The 19950-nt window shown below is 41.1% G+C and overlaps 1 protein-coding gene across 1 annotated transcript in view; it reads right to left on the bottom strand.

Moving 5' to 3' along the window:
- Nucleotides 1-5113: 5113 nt before the first annotated feature.
- The window catches only part of c2h18orf54 (chromosome 2 C18orf54 homolog), a 34284-nt gene continuing 19447 nt past the window's right edge, over nucleotides 5114-19950 (bottom strand). The window contains exons 6-8 of the mRNA XM_052045596.1: nucleotides 18655-18789; nucleotides 9427-9500; nucleotides 5114-5301 (exon numbers count right to left, since the gene is read on the bottom strand). Of these exons, the coding sequence (XP_051901556.1) occupies nucleotides 5211-5301; nucleotides 9427-9500; nucleotides 18655-18789 (300 nt within the window). The 3' untranslated portion in view covers nucleotides 5114-5210. The remainder of the gene's footprint in view (nucleotides 5302-9426; nucleotides 9501-18654; nucleotides 18790-19950) is intronic.

Below are 19950 nucleotides of genomic sequence, written 5' to 3'. Positions count from 1 at the left end.
AGCACATTTAACTCAAGATGAACCGGTATTAATGGGGTCAGGCAGAAACACTTTAAATGTAGTGTTGTAGCCTTCATTAATAAAACTTGACCAAGCTTTATGTTCCAGCATGTTGTGGGGAATCAAGGGAATTTTTAAAACAGGATTTAGCTGAAGGTACTGCGAGAGGTGATTATCTATGCTGAGATACATAGGGATAAGAATAATGACTTGTGAACGCTGTTTATACTGTATGATGCTATGTGTTTGTGACGCTACTGCAAGTAAGTTTTACATTGCACCTGTGTATATATGTACTTGTGCACATGAGAATAAACTCAACTTTGACATGTTAGAATTCAACTATTTCATTTTAACTATTAACTATCCAAGAAGGGAAACAGGGATAATCCTGGCAACTATAGACCAATGAGTCTCAAGTCAGTGGTAGGGAAGTTATTGGAGAGGATTCTTAGGGATAAGATTTATGAGCGTTTGGAAAACCATTGCCTAATTAGGGACAGTCAGCATAGCTTTGTGCAGGTTAAGTCATGCCTCACTAACTTGACTGAGTTTTTCGAGGAGGTGACTGATGAAGGAAGAGCTGTGGATGTCGTCCACATGAATTTTAATAAGGCGTTTGACAAAGTCCCTCATGGTGGGCTCATCCAGAAGATTAAGATGCATGAGATCCACGGTGACTTGGCGGTTTGGATTCAGAATCAGCTTGCCCATAGAAGACAAAAGGGTAGTGATCGATGGGACTTATTCTGGCTGAAGGTCTGTGACTAGAAGTGTTCCGCAGGGATCCATACTGGAACCGCTGCTGTTTGCGATATATATAAATGACCTGGCTGAAAATGTAGTTCACAGACGATACAAAGATTGGTGGTGTTGTGGATAGTGTAGAAGATTGTCAAAGGAATGGAGGGATATAGATCTGTTGTAGATATGGGCAGAAAAATGCTAGATGGAGTTTAGTCCGGCCAAATGTGAGGTGTTGCTCTTTGGGAGATCAAATGTTAAGGGACATCACACCGTTAATGGCAAAACCCTTAACAGCGTTGATGTGCAGAGGGATCTTGGGGTTCGAGTCCATAGATCCCTGAAAATGGCTGCACAGGGTGGTAAAGAAGGTGTATGGCATGCCTGCCTTTATTTGTCGAGGTATTGAGTTCAAGAATCAGTAAGTTATATTGCAGTTTTATAAAATTCTAGTTAGGGTGCATCTGGAGTACTGCATTCAATTCTGGTTGTCCCATTATAGGAAGGATGTGGAGGCTTTGGAGAGGGTGCAGTAAATGTTATCAGGATGCTGCCTGGATTACATAGAACACTACAGCACAGTACAGGCCCTTCGGCCCACAATGTCGTGCCAACATTTTATCCTGCTCTAAGATCTATCTAACCCTTCCCACCCACATAGCCCCTTATTTTTCTATCATTCATGGGTCTAAGAGTCTCTTAAATGTCCCTAATGTATCTGCCCCCACAACCTCTGCCAGCAGTGTGTTCCATGCACCCACCACTCTGTGTAAAGAAACTTACCCCTGACATCCCCCTTGTACCTTCCTCCAATCACCTTAAAATTATGTCCCCTCGTGTTAGCCATTGTTGCCCTGGGAAAAAGGATTACAGGGTATGTGCTATAAGGAGAGGTCAAGATAGAAGTTCATAAGATTATGGGAGGCACAGATAGACAGCCAGTGTCTTTTCCCCAGGGTCAAAATGGATTAGAAGGCATACATTTAAGGTGCAAGGGAATACATTCAAAGGAGATATGTGGGGAAAATTGTTTTTTTTTAAAAACAGAGTGGTGGGTGCCTGGATTGCACTGCCATGGGTGGTAGTGGAGGCAAATACAATAAGGCGCTTAACAGTGTCTTAGATAGACACATGAATGTGCAGGAAATGGAGGGACATGGACATTGTGTGGGCAGATGTGAATAGTTTAATTAGGAATTTAATTATCAGTTTAATTAGTTCAGCACAACATCGTGGGCCAAAGGGCCTGTTCCTGTGCTGTATTGTTCTTAATTCTATGTTCCCTGAGCCACTGTGGTCTGGCTGTCAACAGCAGTTACATAAACATTTAAGTCACAATAGTTCCACCACGTCTGTGTTTGTCCTTAACAGCCTTTGAAAATGTAAAATAGAACTGTCACTAGAGTAAGACCAATTCACTGACCTTTCATAATACTAATAAACTCAGACTTTTCCCCATCAAACTAATTTTGCTGTGCTAATGATTGAACACCAAACAGAGTGGCATTTCCTTAATGATAATAGACTGGTCCACTAAGGGGATCAATTCTTAGACTTGCAGCAAAGAAACAGAGTAAAGATGGAGGGGGGAATTGTGTTGATCAAATTGTCAATAGTGTTATTTTCACATTATAGTGGTCAGGGCAAACTTTAGCAAACTGCAAGGAAACTAGGGACATAATATTCTGTCATTTCTTGTAATATCAAATGTTGTTTTATTTCAAGTGCTTGTAATTTATATTATGCATTTTTAAGCACTTGGTCTCAAAAAACCTTTAATGGAGTTCGGTTTAGTGCTACCCTGCAAGCCTTGACTGGTTGTACCCCACCCAGAGAAGTTCAGGCTGAACTCAGAAAAGGGGTAAGAGAAAGGTTCTTTTAGGTTCCCTGATCCTACCCTCAGTCAAAAGCTATGCTGATGTCAGGGGAAGTTGCTTTTACCAGAGTACTGGAATTCAGCGTCTTTATCAACAGCTGTCTAGAACTGAGTGATGCAAAAGTGGCAGATTATAGTAAATGCTGTCAGATAGCACAATTCATGGCAGCTTCCATCATTTGGTGATGATCAAGACTACACTGATGGGGCTTTAAACTTTTTATTTATACAGCACAGTAACAGGCCCTTCTGGCCCAACGAGCCTGCGCCACCCAATTACACCCATGTCAACCTACTAACCCGTACGTCTTTGGAATATGGGAGGAAACCGGAGCACCCGGAGGAAACCCACGCTGTCACGGGCAGAATGTACAAACTTCTTAGGCAGTGGCAGGAGTTGAACCCTGATGCTACCATGGTAGATATGCTACTATGCCTGTTTAGATTAGTCCTATGTTTTGTTTTTTTCTTCCATTCATTCATGGACATAGTCGGGATTTATTGCTAATCTCTTACTGTTCTTGAATTGGGTAGCTTGCTACGCTAATTTGTTAGGAATCAACTGACTTTTGTAGAAAGGCCTTATGTTGGTGATTTTCTACATGGTCAGGAAGATGCTAGTTGAGTTGGAACAGCTTGGAGAGAGGCACAGCTAGATCTAAAGCTCTTGTCCTCAGCATTACAGTTTGGATGCTATCGGGACCCATCATCCTCAGTGTATTTAGTGCCCACAACCATTTCTTAATATTACCTGGAATGAAAAAAATTACGTCTATCTTGTAGAAAACATCAGGAGAAAGCTGAGAGGACATTCATTTGACATTTCTGCGAACAATGCAAGCCTTGCTCACTCTTGCTGCTCTCTGCAATCATCAAAGATGTACGTGAAGCCTTGCTGCCCTCTTGTTAGTAGTTTAAATGCCCACCATTGTTCTAAACTAGATGTGGCAAGTCTACAGACCTTTGATGTAGTATGTTGGTTGTCTATAACATGTTTCACCTGCTGTTTTGCATTCAAGTAGTTTGTTGTAGCTGTGCCAGACCGACATCTCATTTTTAGGTACACCTCCTGTTACTCCTGACATGTTCTCCTACACTTCTCACTTTAAGGACTGGTCACTTTATTTGACGGTAATGATAGAGCAAAGTATATACTTGGCATGTAGTTTCAGGTTGCTACAGAATGTAATTCTGTTGTTGCTGCTAACAGCATAAGCAAATGACCAGAATTTGAACTTTTGAAACAAAATGTGACTATTTAAAAGAGGCCATTCAGTCCATTGGATTCTGAACAATCCCATCAGACCCAATCATCTTGTATTCCCCTATAGCTCTGCAATTTATTCTCTTGCACATGCCCATCAATGCTGCTTTGGTTCCTTTGCCACTTATCAACATTAAGCAACAATTCACAGAAGCCAATTAACACATCAGCATGCCTCTGGCACATCTGATGATCACAATTAAAGGAAAATAGAGGACTCCATTCCAAGGTTAGAGAACATCAGTGACTTCTCTAATGTTGCTGTGAACAGCAAACTGAGATATAGAACAGACCAGCCACCACCACCATAAATTACCAAGGCTAAAAAATTTATAGTTACAATGACCTTGACCTTCAATAGACACAGGCAATCACAGTCCTGATGCAGGGTTTCCACTCGAAACATCGACAATGCCTTTCCTCCCACAAATGCTGCTTGACCTGCTAAGTTCTTCCAGCAGATTGTTTGTTACTCCAGATTCCAGCATCTGCAGTCTCTCGTGTCTCTATCAGACACAGATTAGTCGCTGGAGATCTAGCTGCAGAAGGTTGCAGATCTCTGTAAGCACAGACTTGCAAAAGTTTAGTTTCCAGTGACATTAGGATGGACATCCTTGGAGAGGCCAAGGTAGGAACCTTCTAGGTGTCTCAGAAGCCTGTTCTGCAAAGTCTAGCTCACGTACCACACCAAATAGGACAGCTGCCAAGGCACCAAAAGTAAGGAGGTGTAGGTGTTAGTGTACATCACCCAAAGCCACTATAATTAAAGTAAGGTTCAGAATCAGTACAACCTCAAGTATATTCTGCAGTAGACTAAAAATTTGGACTGCTGTACAGACTGTGATGAATGCATGTTTCTGTTATGACTGACTAACGAAACCTAATTCTTCCCACTAACATTCTAAAACAACATTGCACCACTAACCTTGCACATCACTGACCTTGCATATCAAACACCTCACATCTGGAAGTGCCAGTCTAATTTACCATCCAGCTTGATTTCCATTTGCAAACCTATATTACTGTGTTCCATTCTCAAAATTATTGATTTGCCATCTTGTACCTCAAAGGAATTCCTGTATGATTCTTAGACCACAAGAAGAACGTTTCTCACACAGGCTAAGGTAAACAGTTCACCCCAAGCAAGGTTTGTCAATTTAAAAGAATGTAATCTGGCATGAAAAGGAAACGTAGCTGCAGTCAGGGAACTCAAACATCACAACGTGATAGCACATTTTGATCAATTAAATTTATTAAAAAAAGATTTATTTGGTTAAACTACACACTATAGATATTGTACTACAAAAAATTCAGCTAGGTTGCTTATCAATTGTATCGATCGTTCTGCATTTCTTTTTTCTTCTTAGCACCAATATCATCAACAAGTTCCTTTAGATGTTTCAAATGGCTGAGTGCCCTAGTGAAAGAAAACAATTCAGCTGTCACTACACTTTAACCTTCACCCACAGTCAATTAGATGTTTGCTCTTAAAACAAAACACATACTTAAATAGTGCCTTTCACGTAAAACCTCAGCTTCTCAAAGGGCTTAATGTCAATCAAGTACATTACAGTTATTCTAAGATAGGAAACACATCAACTAATAAACAATGCAATAATGACCAGGTAATCTGTTTTAGTGAGGTTAGTGGGGGACAACTCACTTACCCAAAACTTTAGTGCATCTTGTTTCAAGTGGTGAGAACAAAGGCCGACAGATCAGCAAATGTTGGCATGAATGCAGGTGATGTTTATGCACATTTAAAACTACCTGTGCAACTTTTACAACAAAATACGTGGACCTTTTTTTAAAAAAAAATAGCATGTTTAAACTAAGCAAGATCTAATGCATTTACCTTTACTAAAAGCCATCAGATTTCAGCTTCTTTTCAAAATGTAGTGCAAATCAAAGCACAGCCTTTCAGCATACCCCCTCACCAGCAATATTCCTGAAAATCATGTACACCTCAATGAGATCACTTCTCTGCTGAAGGGAAAGGTTCTGTTTTAAAAAAAATAGTGATAGTAAGGGAAGCCATGAAACTAAAGATGCAAAAACCTGCACAGATCTTGGTGACTGGGAGAGATTTAAAAGTAAAATTGAATGATTGTGAAAAATGAACAGAAGTTGAAAAAGATGACAAAACAGGTAGGTAGAGCTACCAAAAAAAAAATCAATTAAAAGGCACTTGCTGGAATTTCATTATCAACACAAAAGATGTTTTAAATCATAAAGGGAGTGGTTAAGAGTAAAGTAGCCTCAAATATAAAATGGCAGATAGAAGTTATGTACAGCCAGACCAAGTTCTGGTTAGTTTCTGAACCATTCTTCTAAAATCTTTAGGATAAAGTATCACGTTCAAGGATTTAACTGGATTTTTGGTCCTATTCATTTCTCCAGCACTTTTTTCTTTGCTCATATTAATTACTTTAAATTTCTTCCACTCATTAAATTTTTGGTTTACCCCTCCTCCCACCCACTTGTAACATGTCTTCTACTGCAATGAAAGATGCCAAATATCTTCAAAAACCCCAATCTTTTCTTCTTTCTTGATTGAAATTTCTCCTGTCTCATGCTTGAATAGATTGTTTAATCTCACAACTCTTCATTTTATACACTTTTAGAAAACACGAACTATTTCTTACTAATTTAATCTTGTATTCTATCACCTCCTTTTTCACCTTGTCACCCTTTGTTGAGCTCAGAAATTATCTCAATCCTCAGCCTTGCTCTTCTTTGCAATGTTACGAGCAATCTAAATGTCCTTTAAATCTCTTTAGTTACCCACAAATAACTCAGGTTTTCCTTGGAAATTTATATTTCTCAGTGGTGTTAATTGAAAATTATCACACATCTACCATCTTATCTACTCTGCCTACCTAATTCATGCTCATACAGATATAACTTTATTTACTTTTAAAACTCTAGTTTTGTACTTTAGTATATCACTCTCAAACTGACTGTAAAGTTCTTTGGCATGGCCTCTATCTCCAGTTATCTAATGAAAAGATCTCTAATTAATCACTGGATCTTAAATAACCTGCTCTGTAGCATTGTTCTAGAAGTCCTTATTGCCTTGAGAGAGCTTTGATTGATTAAGCTAGAATTAAATAATGTGCTGTACGTTCCTTTACAAAGTCTCCAGTAAATAACTGAAGATAATTCTCATTCTGTACAAAATGATGGTGCTATAATAATTAGTTACTCCTCAACAGATGAAGTAGCCTGATAATTTACAAGATCATAAATAATTAACAGACTTTAAGGGTGTAGACTATATTTAACAGAAGGTGAGAGGAATGAGTTTTAAAGTGGATATGAGGGAAAAGTTTTTTTTAAAAGCACAGAGTGGTTGATGTCTGGAACTTGCTGCTAGAAGAGGTAGTGGAATCATCTACAATCACTACATTCAAGAAACATTTAGACAGGCACTTAAATAGGCAAGGCAAAGAAGATATGGACCTATTGCAGGCAAATGGAACTACTGTAGATAGACAATGAAGAAGAGCAAGTCAGAGTCATAGAGAAATACAGCACGGAAACTGGCCCTTCAGCCCAATTGGTCCATGCCGACTGATGCCCATCTAAGTCCCATTTGCCCACGCTTAGCCATATCCCTCTAAAACCTTCCTATTCACATGCCTTTCAAATGTTTTTTTTTTAAAATGTTGTTATTGTACCTGCTTCAATAATTTCATCTGGCAGCATGTTCCATATATGCACTACCCTCTGCGTGAAGTTTTCCCTCAGGTCCTTTTTAAATTTTTTCCCCTCACCTTAAACCTATGCCCTCCAGTTTTTGATTCCCTTTCCCTGGGAAAAAGACCATGTGCTTTCATCCTATCTATACTCCTCATGATTTTATACACCTCTATAATGTCACCTCTTAGTGTCCCATGCTCCAATGAACAAAACCCTAGCCTGCCCAACCTCTCCCTTTAACACAGGCCCTTGAGTCCTGGCAACATTCTCGTAGATCTTCTTTGCGGTCTTTCCAGCTTAGTGACATCTTTCCTATAACAGGGTAACCAAAATTGTACACAATACTCCAGGTGTGGCCTCACCAACATCTGGTGCAACAGCAACATATCATCCCAAATCCTATACTCAATGCCCTGACTGATGAAGCCCTGTGACACCATTTTCAGGGAACTATGTACTTGTACACCTAGGATCCTCTGTTCTAATACACTCCCCAAGGCTCTACCATTCACTATGACAATCCTACCTTGGTTTTACTTCCCAAAATGCCAAGACCTTGCACTTATCTGAAATGAATGCCATTTGCCATTCCTCGGCCCACTTACCTAGCTGATCAAGATCACCTTGTAATTTTTTTTAAAATAACCTTCACTGTCTATGATACCACCTATTTTAGTGTCATCTCCAAACTTGCTAACCATGCCTTGTATATTCTCATCCAAATTGTACATAATGATGAACAACAACGGGCCCCGCACCAACCTGAGGCACACCATTAATCACAAGCCTCCAGACCGCAAAACAACTTTCTACCATCACCCTCTGCTTCCTACCATCAAGCTGATGATGTATGCACTTAGCTAGCTCTCTCTGATTCCATGTGATCTAACCTTTCAGACTACCTTTCCATGCAGGACCTTGTCAAAGGCCTTGGTAAAGTGACTTTGTCACTTGGTAAACCTTGGTAAAGGTAGGTTTGATGTCAGGCTCACCACCTGTAGTTCCCTGGCTTGTCTTTGCTACCCTTCTTAAATAACAGTACAACATTAAACAACCTCCAGTCTTGCGAAACTTTACCTTTGGCTAAAGATGAGGCAAGTATCTCCGCAAGGCCCTCCACAATTTTTTTCTCTAGCTTCCCATAAGGTCCAAAGATGCACTTGGTCAGGCCCTGGGGATTTATCCTCTTTAATGTGCTTTTGGACCGCCAGTACGTCATCTTTGTTAATTCATTCATGTTCCAAGACATCACAACTTACTTGTTTCAATTCTTTATCTTAAAAGAGTCAAAAGGGTTTAGGGAAAGAATTCTAGAGCATAAGACAGATGAAGGCACCACTAGCAAGGGGTATACACAAGGCTGGAACTGGAAAAGTGCCTGTAGAATTGGGAAGATTACAGAGATGTGAGATGAGACTACAGAGGTTATCTGAAATTAGGATGACAATTGAGGCATTGTCCCTCAGGGAGTTAATGAAGGTTAGTGAGCACAGACTGGTGAGATCAGTGTAAGGATGTGGACAGCAGAGTTTTAGTTAAGTTTAAATGGAATATGGGGACCAGAAACACATTGGAGAGTTAGACTTTGAGGTAACAATGTCATGGATGAATAACCTGCAGGTCACTACTCAATGGTTTGGCCAACCTATGTCTTGCGCAACAGCAGCATATCGTTCCAACTCCTTTACTCAATGCCTCCTTGATTGATGAAAGCCAGCATAGCAAATGCCTTCTTCACCACTGTCTACCTGTGACACCACTTTCAGGAAACTATGCATAACAACCTGCTGCAATCCAGCAGTATGTCTATAGACCAAGGTACATTTATATACCAAGTTACCTTTGCAATGACTTGCTACCAGGTGCCTCTTCAAAATCCAGGTCCTGGGTTTGAGACATAAAGTTTTCAGGTACCTGGTCAAAAGAATCAGAATCAGGTTTATTATCACTGGCTAAAGTCATGAAATTTGTTGCAGTACAGTGAAAGACATTAAAATTACTATAAGTTACCAAAAAATAAATAAAATAATGCAGAAGAGGAATAATGAGGTAGAGTTCATGGACTGTTCAGAAATCTGATGGCAGAGGGGAAGAAACTGTTCCTGAAATGTTGAGTGTGGGTCTTCAGGCTCCCGTACCTCCTCCCTGATGGTAGTAATGAGAAGAGGGCATGTCCCGGATGGTGAGGGTCCTTAATGATTGATGCTGCCTTCTTGAGGCACTGCCTCTTGTAGATGTCCTTGAAGGGGGGGGGGGGGGGGGGAGTTCTTCCCGTGATGGAGCTGGCTGAGTCTACAACCCTCTGCAGCCTCTTTCGATCCTGCACATTGGAGCCTCCATACCAGGCAGTGATGCAACCACTGTACATCTCCACCGTACATCTATAGAAATTTGCACGAGTCTTTGATGACATACCAAATCTCCTCAAACTCCTAATGAAGTAGAGCCACTGGCATGCCTTCTTCGTGACTGCATCAATTTGTGTTGGGTCCAGGATAGATCCTCTGAGATGTTGACGCCCAGGAACTTGAAACTGTTCACCCTTTCCACAGCTGACCCCTCAATGAGGACTGGTGTGTGTTCTCCTGACTTCCCCGTCCACAGTCAATTCCTTGGTCTTCCCGACGTTGAGTGTGAGGTTGTTGCGACACCGCTCAACCAGGCAATCTAGCTCACTCCTGCATGCCTTCTTATTGCCACCTGAGATTCTGCCAACAATAGTGGTCTCATCGGCGAATTTATAGATGGTTTTTGAGCTGTGCCTACCCACATAGTCATGAGTGCAGAAAAGCATTATTTAGTAAGTGCAGATAAACAACAATAATTGTACTTAACATATTAAAAAAAAATCTGAGACACTTGTTTGTCTACAGAAGCACACTGTGTCATCATAAAGCTCAGGCACCCATCTCTAAAAAGCACAAAGACAGAATTTCTTGAAGAACTTACCCAGTCAGGCAGCAACTGTGGAAAGAAAAACAAGTTAAGGTCTCAGGTCAGGGATCCTTCCTCAGAACTGGGTGCAAGAGTGGAGGTAAATTCTTTTATTATTGCCACATGTACCGAGGTACAGTGAAAAAAACTTGTCTTGCATACCGTTCATACAGATCAATTCATTACAACAAAGCATTGAGGTAGTACAAGGTAAAACAATAACAGGGTTTATGGTTTTCAAATCCGAGCTTGGGCGGGTGGGGGGGGGGGTGGTGGGGAGGAGTGGTGGGGAGGAGTGAGATGCAAGATGAAAGTCCAGAAGGAGGTAGGTTACGACAGATCAAGTGATAAGGAATGTGAGTACTGGACATTAGTGAGATATTTTAAAGAAACCAGTGAGAAAGGGACACAACATAATGGGAAACGACGAGAGAGCAGTTTCCCAAAGTTGGAGAATGCAACTATTTAGAATGAAAGTTGAAAAGTGTGCAAATGGAAGATAAACAAAAGAGCTGGTCATTGACTTCAGGAAAGGGGGCAGTGTACATGCACCTGTTTACATCAATGGTGCTGAGATCGAGAGGGTTGGGAGCTTCAAGTTCCTGGGAGTGAACATCACCAACAGCCTGTCCTGGTCAAATCACGTAGAAGCCACAGCCAAGAAAGCTCACCAGTGCCTCTACTTCCTCAGGAGGCTAAAGAAATTTGGTTTGTCCCCCTTGACTTTCACCAACTTTTACTGATGCACCATAGAAAGCATCCTATCTGGATGTATCATGGCTTGGTAAAGCAACTGCTCTGCCCAGGACCGCAAGAAACTGCAGAGAGTTGTGGACACAGCCCAGCGCATTACGGACACCAGCCTTCCTTCCTTGGACTGTCTTTACCTCTCGCTGTCTTGGTGAAGCAGACAGCATAATCAAAGACCCTACCCACCCGGGACATTCTCTCTTCTCTCCTCTTCCATCGGGTAGAAGATACAGGAGCCTGAGGGCACGTACCACCAGACTTAAGGACAGCTTCTACCCCACTGTGATAAGACTATTGAAGAGCTCCCTTATACAATGAGATGGACTATGACCTCACGATCTACCTTGTTGTGACCTTGCACCTTATTGCACTGCACTTTCTCTGTAGCTGCGACACTTTACTCTGTACTGTTATTGTTTTTAGCTGTACTACATCAATGCACTCTGTACTGACTCACTGTAACTGCACTGTGTAATGAATTGACCTGTACGATCGGTTTGTAAGACAAGCTTTTCACTGTACCTCGGTACAAGTGACAATAATAAACCAATACCAATGTCATTCCTCTAGTTTACGTTGGTTCTCAATATGGCAGTGGAAGAGACCACAGACAGACAGGTCAGGATGGAAGTAGGATTGAGAATTAAAGTAGCATGCAACAGGAAGTCAGGATCACCCAAGGACTGAGCACAACTGCTCTGCAAAACTGTCACCCAATCAGCGTTCGGTTCCTTCACTGTAGAGGAGGTCACATTTGTGAACACTGAATGCAGTGGGCTAGATCAGAAGAAATGCGAGTGAATCACTGCTTCACAAGGAATGATTGTTTGGGTCCCTGCATGGCGAGGAGGGAAGAGGTGAACGGACATCTCCTCCAGTTGCATGGGAAGGTGCCATGGGATGTGGAGTGGTGGGTAGGGATGGAAGAGTGGACCAGGGAGTCATGAAATGACAGTAAATGCAAAATGCAGAAAGGGGAGGAGAGGGGAAGATGTGATGAGGGTTATAGAGTCATACAGCATGGAAACAGGCCATTCGACACACCATGGTTCACAACAACTAGTGGGCACTCATCTGTATTAATTCTATCTTTCAGCACGTGACCCGTAGTCTTCAAGTCTAGATGATCAAGTGCTCATCTAGACACCTCTTTAAAGCTGTAAGCAACTCTTCTTTCACCACGGCAGTGCATTCCAGGTTCTCACCAGTCTCTGGGTGAAGAAGGTCCTCCTCAAATCCCCTCTAAATGTCTCTCCCCCCTCCAACTTACTCTAACTCTATGTCCTCTAGTTTTATTCATCACTGATAAGGGAGAAAATTCCTGTGGTCTATGCCATCTATACCTCTTATAATTTTATGTACTTCAGTCGTGTCCCCTCTTAACCTCCTGTACTCCAGTGAAAACACACTTAGCCTCTTGTCTCTTCCCATCACTAATAGTCTCCATTCCAGGCAGCATCATGGTGAATCTCCTCTGCACCCTCTCCAGCCCTACCTGTGCTGCCATCTTCAAGGATCTTTGGACTTGCACACTAAGTGGTGGGATCATGTCGGAGCTGGTGGAAAATACAAAGGATAATACATTGAATGTGATGGAAAGTGAGTATCAGGGAACTCTTTGTTCTGTTCAAGAGGAGAGCGGGTTGAGAACAGACAAGCAGTAAACAGAGGAACTGCACTTGAAAGCTCCATCCACTATGGCAGAGGAAGGAGAGCATTTCAGAGGCATCAGACCAGAAGGCCTCATTGCTGGGACAAATGCGACAGAGATGCAGATACTGGGAAAAAGGAATGATATCCTTATCGGAAGCAGGGTAAGATGATGTATAGTCATGGTAGATGTGGGAGTCTGTGGGCTTCTAAAAGATGTTGGTGACCAGTATATCTCCTGAGACAGAGAGATCAGAAAGGGAAGGGAAGTTTCAGAGGTGGACCATGCAAATGTGGGAGCAGGGTGGAAAATGGCACCAAAAGTGATGAAATTTGAATTCTGTACACATGCAGGTTGTGGCACTATTGCAGTTATCAATGCGTTGGATAAAGAGTTGGAGGAGTGGTCCCAAATAAGTCTAGAACAAGGACTATTCCATGTAACCAACTAAAAGACGGACCTAGCTCAGGCCCATACGAGTTCCCACAACTACACCTTCAATCTGGAGAAAGTGAACAGAATCGAAGGAGAAGTTGTTGAGCACAAGAACAAGTTCTGCCAATCAAAATAATGTTTTGGTAGAGGACAAATGATTGGGCCTCTGTCTGAGGAAGGAATGGAGGACCCCGAGACCTTCCTGATGTAGGATGGAGTTGTAGGTATAAAATACACATTCATTCAAGATTTGTTCTTATATCTGGGATATTTTAGCACCTCTCTCATATTCCTGGACAAGATTTTAAATACTTTCTGAATGGAATTCTTCTTTCACCTTGGCTCCTGTTATCCTCTCTCAATCTTTCCCAACCAATCAGTCAGCCCAACCACATTAGTTTCTGCAGTGTATTTCTTGTGCCCTGCTCATTAATGATGCTGGACACTGATACCTCTTTCAGAAATGCCTCAACTTATTTCTCTAGCTACCTTTGTATCATCTGCAAACTTGCATAAATTACACTTCCATCCTTCATCTAAGCCATTGAAATATTCCCAAAAGCTAAGGCCCCAGTACGGATTCCCGAAGAATCCTACTGAATACCATTTGCCAATCTAAATGTTACCCATCTATCCTTACTCTTAAACAGTTAACCAATCTCTACCCATGCTGATGTACCACCTTCAAAACAGGAAATTGTTTGCATATTTCTGTTGTGGATGTTGAGAGAATCCTTTGATAATCAATATGATCTGGAGGTTGAAGAATATTTCAAAGCAACTGATGACTTGCAGGGTCTCTGAAAGCAAGTTGACCTCCTGAGAATGGTTTTACAATTTATCCACAGGATCTATGCACCCCTGTCTAGGCCAATATTTATTCCAAGTCAATAATTCCCAACCCAAGTGATATTTTAAGATATTTTAGAGATAAAAGTAAACCACATTGGAGTTTCTCACAGACAAGACTAAGAAAGAATGGCAGTTCTCCTATGCTGAACTTTGTTAGCCAAACCAATAAAAACAGAAAACAAACTGCTGGACGAACTCAGCAGATCAGGCAGCAACTGTGGAGGCAAAGGGATAGATGGCTTTTCTGGCCAAGACTCTGCATCAAGTCCTGATGTAGGGTCTCGATCCATATCATTGACTATCCCTTTGCCTTCACAGATGTTGCTTGATCTACTTAGTTCCTCCAGCAGCTTGTTGTTTGCTCCAGATCCCAGCATCTGTATTCTCTTGTGTCTCTCTAAATTTTACAACAAGTCAGTAATTTCTGGGCCATCAATGCTGATGGCGGTCTTTGTTATTTGTGATTTATTTAATTATTGAACTTAAATTTCCCTAGTTGGCATTTGAATTAGCTCTGGAAGATTGGTTTGAACTCCTTCACCAATTCCAAAAGATGATGGCTTTTGGTAAAGCTATTAGGTCCATCTAACCTGCTGAATAAACCTGGGCAGATTGATGCAATGGCTTCAGTCCACAGACTGAAAAAAGGCAAGCATACTAAATTGAGGGCCAGGTTGACATTGACGGCTCCCAGCTTTACAATACAGATCAAATATTGCAGTCTGGCAGTATTCCTGAAGGGAATGGCACTACTCTGCCATAATATCTCTGCTAAACCTTAGCTCAGTGTAAGTCCAAGTATGATTTTTAAGGGTTAACAGAAGGGCAAGATGTTGACTCGGAATTCAATGAGGTGAAGTACACAATACAGCAATGCTGAAAAGAGTAGATGACCTGGTAATTCCAGAGGTAACAAATACAAGCAGCCAACACAGGTTTTAATGAGAGGAAATGCATTCTGAAAGTTAGTATTTCTTGCAATTTGAGGTTTGGGCAAGAATACATTAGGATGAGGGCCTGTAAAATGAGGCAGTTGCTAAGTTACAAGGCAGCAATGAACTAGGCAAGGAAATGGAAGAGTTAAAGTTGTAAAAGCCCAGAAATAATGATTAATAATGATCCAGTTCCTAAGGTTTGCTCAGCTGAAAACTTATTGTGTGCCTAATGAGATCACCAAGCCAGGTATTTTGACAAAAGATGAGAAATTTCCTGCCAATTACTGGCATTGATCATGTTTAGTTTATATTTTGCAGTGATCAGAGATGAAAAAAATCTGGCTGATTTATTTTGCTCTTGCAGAAACATCTGTCAAGATGTTTAAAAACAAAAACATATATAATTGAGATTAAATAGCAGCAAAAAAAAACTTTCTAGCTTTGCAATTTATCGTGTTGTGATAATGAGAGAATTGAGAAGAGAATTTGGAGTCAACAGTCATTAAATGTTGGATTTTACTATCAGTAAAGCAGTTGCAGAAAAGGACCTGTCTCTAGCCTGTTGTTTACCTACTTTCTTGATTACCAAATGAAGAACAAAAAGAATGATAATGGTTAATTATTTGTCATATAGTACACTTTGGCAAAAATCCAACATTTACATACCAACATTTAGCCTTACAAATTAGGAGCAGGAATAGGCCACTCATATTCTCAAACCTGCTTTGCCATTCAACAAATGGTTGATCCAATTGTAACCTCAACTCCACATTCCTACCTACTGCTGGTGTTCTTCCACCCTTGCTTATCAAGAATTAATCCATTGCTACCTTAAAAGTATTCTGCTTCTACCACCCTCTCAGGCATTGAATTCCAGAGCGTCATGATCCACTGAGATAGAAAAAAAATCATATTGTCTCCACCTGGAAAGGGGATTCTTATTTTTAAACAATGACCCCCTAGTTCTAGTTCTAAATTCTTCCACAAGGGAAAAAATCCTCTCCACATACACACTGAAAAAGATCATACAGGATCTTGTATGTTTCAATCATGCCACCCCTCATTCTTCTAATCTCCAAAGGACACAATCCTAGCCCATTCAACCTTTCCTTGTAAGACAACCCCGCCATTCCAGGTATCAGATGACAAAGCATCTCTGCTCAACTGTTTCCAACACATTAGCATTCTTCCTTAAATAAGGAGATCAATGCTACAGAGTATCCCCTATAAAACCAAAGCATAAATTCCCTATTGTTTTCAATTCCCTAGCAATATATAACATTCTGTTAATTTTCCCTATACTACACCTGTATGGTAGCCTTATAACAAACATGCACTAGAACACTTAGATCCCACTCACTTAGCTTGCTTATTTGTACTCCACGTGTTACAGAATCCTCAGTTTGGTTGATTAGACCAAAGCCAATAAGAGTTGGATGGTCTTTCAAAAGGTTTACTACTTTCAAGTTTCATAATAACTCATTCCATTGGATTTCTGGGTTGTAATCAAGTCTTTTCTCCCCCCCACAGAAATCCTGAAGATTTTAAATCCAATCAAGAACAAACTGAGGACAGAAAGCAAGACGAATGAGAATAATGAAGAGTTGAATACAATTTTCATTTCAGATCCTGATGGCTGTTTCCCTGGACCACATCAAACACTGCCCTGAACAAAGACCATGAATGGGGTGCAGATACTTGCATTTGAATAGGTGGTGTTAAGCTACCATATTGATCATCTGCAGTCCTTCTTGTGACGCTACTTCCTCAATTCTATTGGGTAGGAAGCTCCAGAATTTACACCCAGTGATGATGAAAGGATGGCAATATATTTCCAAGTCAGAATAGTGTGCGACTTGGACAGCAATCTACTGATGGTGGTGTTCCAATCTGCACAAGCCCCTTGTCCTTTTTGGTGGTAGAGATCAGACATTTGGGAAGTGACAGCAGAGTACCCAAGACTAGTTCATCCAGTGCATTTTATAGATAGCACACACTGCAGCCACAATGCAATAGAGGAGGACTGAATGACTGTTAATGGTGGTGGATGTGACAATTGGGCAGGGTGCTTTGTCTTAGACAGTGTCAATCTTCTTGAGTACTGATAAAGCTGCGCACACATCTACGCAAGTAGAAAGTGCTCACCACTCACCTGACTTGAGCTCTGGAAGTAGTGAAAAAGCTTTGGGGTGTTAGGAAGTGATTCACTCCCCACAAAATCCCCAACCTCTTGCCTGCTCTTGCAGCCACAGTATTTCTTTGGCTGGTCCAGTTGAGTTTCTTGTCAGTGGTGACCCTCTGGATATTGACGGTGGGAGACTTGCTGATTAGTTAGGTAGTTTTTTTAAAAATTTTATTTACAGCGTGGTAACAGGCCCTTCCAGCCCAACGAGTCTGCGCCGCCCATTTTAAACCCAAATTAACCTACCTGTACGTCTTTGCAATGTGGGAGGAAACTGGAGCACCTGGAGGAAACCCACGCAGACACAGGAGAACGTACAAACTCCTTACAGACAGCGACGAGAATCGAACCCCGATCGCTGGTGGTGTAATAGTGTCGCGCTAACCGCTATGCTACCGTGCCGCCCAAAAGACTCTCAATTATTGAAGATAGTCATTTCCTTGTACTTTTACATACAAACGTTATTTGTCACTTATCAGGCCGTAACAAATCATTCACCAATGGATGCACTAGAATTACGGGGCAAATTGCTTGTCACAATCTGACCAGGAGTGAACAGAGTCCTGAGAGAACTCATTGCATGCTCTGGTTAACCAGATAGTTATTAATGCTATAATGTGGAACTAAACTGGAAAAATCATCTTCAATGAGAAAATATTTGAACATTAATTTCTACAATGCATGCTGAACACAAGAGTTGCAAACTACTGAGTGGACTGTACAAAATTTTTCAAAATAGCTTGAGATGAACAAAAATCCAAAAGACCAATACAGAATTCATCCTTTTAAATTTGTGTTGTTTCTGTAGAGTTCAATGCTTGAATGAAGAATAGATAATCATTTCAAGGAAACAACAACAATGAATTTGAATCAGCTTGCAAAAAGCATAACACACATTAAAGTGTGCAGGGTTAAATAAAACCTTTCCTGCAGCATTTTGGTAAGAAGCCATGGTAGAGTAGTGTTTAGCGTAACGCTATTACAGCGCTAGTGACCTGGGTTCAATTCCAGCCACTGTCCGTAATGAGTTTTTATGTTCTCCCCGTGACTCCGTGGGTGTCCTCCGGGTGCTCCAGTTTCCTCCCACATTCCAAAGACGTACGGGTTAGGAAGTTGTGGGCATGCTATGTTGGCGCCGGAAATGTGGCAACACTTGCGGGCTGCCCCCCAGAACACTCTACGCAAAAGATGTATTTCACTGTGTTTCGATGTACATGTGACTAATAAAGATATCTTACAAATAATAATTTGACTATATAGTAACTCAGTTGTAGTACTATATTATGATATGGTTGTATGCTTAAAAGCTTTTCAATTTACTGGTCTGACCTCTTCCTGCTGTTCCGTGTGTTCATTCTCAAAACTCTGCTGCACTGTTTGCAAACTGAACAACATCTGTTTCAGTGCTTCAACTGGTCCATGGTGCTTTCTTCCAGAAACTTCTGATGAGCCACAATGACTTTTCTAAAAAGCAAGAACAACAAGATGTCACTGATTTGATTTTGTGATTGAAGAGGCTGAATTACCCGATTACTACATTTTTCTTTGAAATATCAATGTTCATATTGGAAGGAAATAACTGGATCCCAGCTTTAAAAAATTTGTCTTTCTTCTTCAGAAACCGACTGACCACAGACTGCTTTTATTACAGATTTGCATTATTCACGTTTTTCTCTTTACCATGAGTATTTCAAACACTTAACTGTGCACTGCTCCCCTTCAAAACTTCCAACAACCATTCTTCAAAAGACTTTTCAGCCTCCTCTGATCTCAGAGTGCTGTCCAATATGCTAATTTTCTTTCCTTTCCAGAGTCCTTAAGTGTGTTGGAGTGAAAGTAATCTGCATCTATTTGTTAGACTGGCTGTAACTGCAATGACTGACGAAATGACAACGTTGCTTGTCCTTGTGCATAGGCTCACGGCAGAATACTGCTTTCACTAATTGGGATTTTCAGATATCCAGCTTTGTTTGAACAAGATAATGGGAAAATAAATGACCAATTGCCTTCGTAGAAAATATTCTTCTGATGTTGTGTTTGAAACTCTATTTGGAGAATCTTTTATTGTGATGTTCTGGGGTTTGGAATGAACATAGAACACTACAGCACAGTACAGGCCCTTCGGCCCACGATGTTGTGCCGACATTTTATCCTGCTCTAAGATCTATCTAACCCTTCTCTCCCACATAGACACATGAATGATAGAGAAATGGGGGGCTATCTAAAAGCATCTTAAATGTCCCTAATGTATCTGCCCCCACAACCTCTGCCAGCAGTGCATTCCACAAACCCACCACTCTGCATAAAAAAAATACCTCTGACATCCCCCTTATATCTTCCTCCAATCACCTTAAGATTATTCCCCCTCGTGTTGGCCATTTTCACCCTGGGAAAAAGTCTCTGACTGTCCACTTAATCTATGCCTCTTATCATTTTGTACACCTCTATCAAGTCACCTCTCATCTTCCTTCTCTCCAAAGAGAAAAACCCTAGCTCACTCAACCTATCCTCATAAGACATGCTCTCCAATCCAGGCAGCATCCTGGAAAATCTCCTCTGCACCCTCTCTAAGCTTTCACATCCTCCTATAATGAGGCAATCAGAACTGAACACAATACTCCAAGT

Source organism: Pristis pectinata, chromosome 2 (genome assembly GCF_009764475.1).
Source record: "Pristis pectinata isolate sPriPec2 chromosome 2, sPriPec2.1.pri, whole genome shotgun sequence".
Lineage (NCBI taxonomy): Eukaryota > Metazoa > Chordata > Chondrichthyes > Rhinopristiformes > Pristidae > Pristis > Pristis pectinata.
This window is presented reverse-complemented; position numbering and strand designations above follow the sequence as displayed.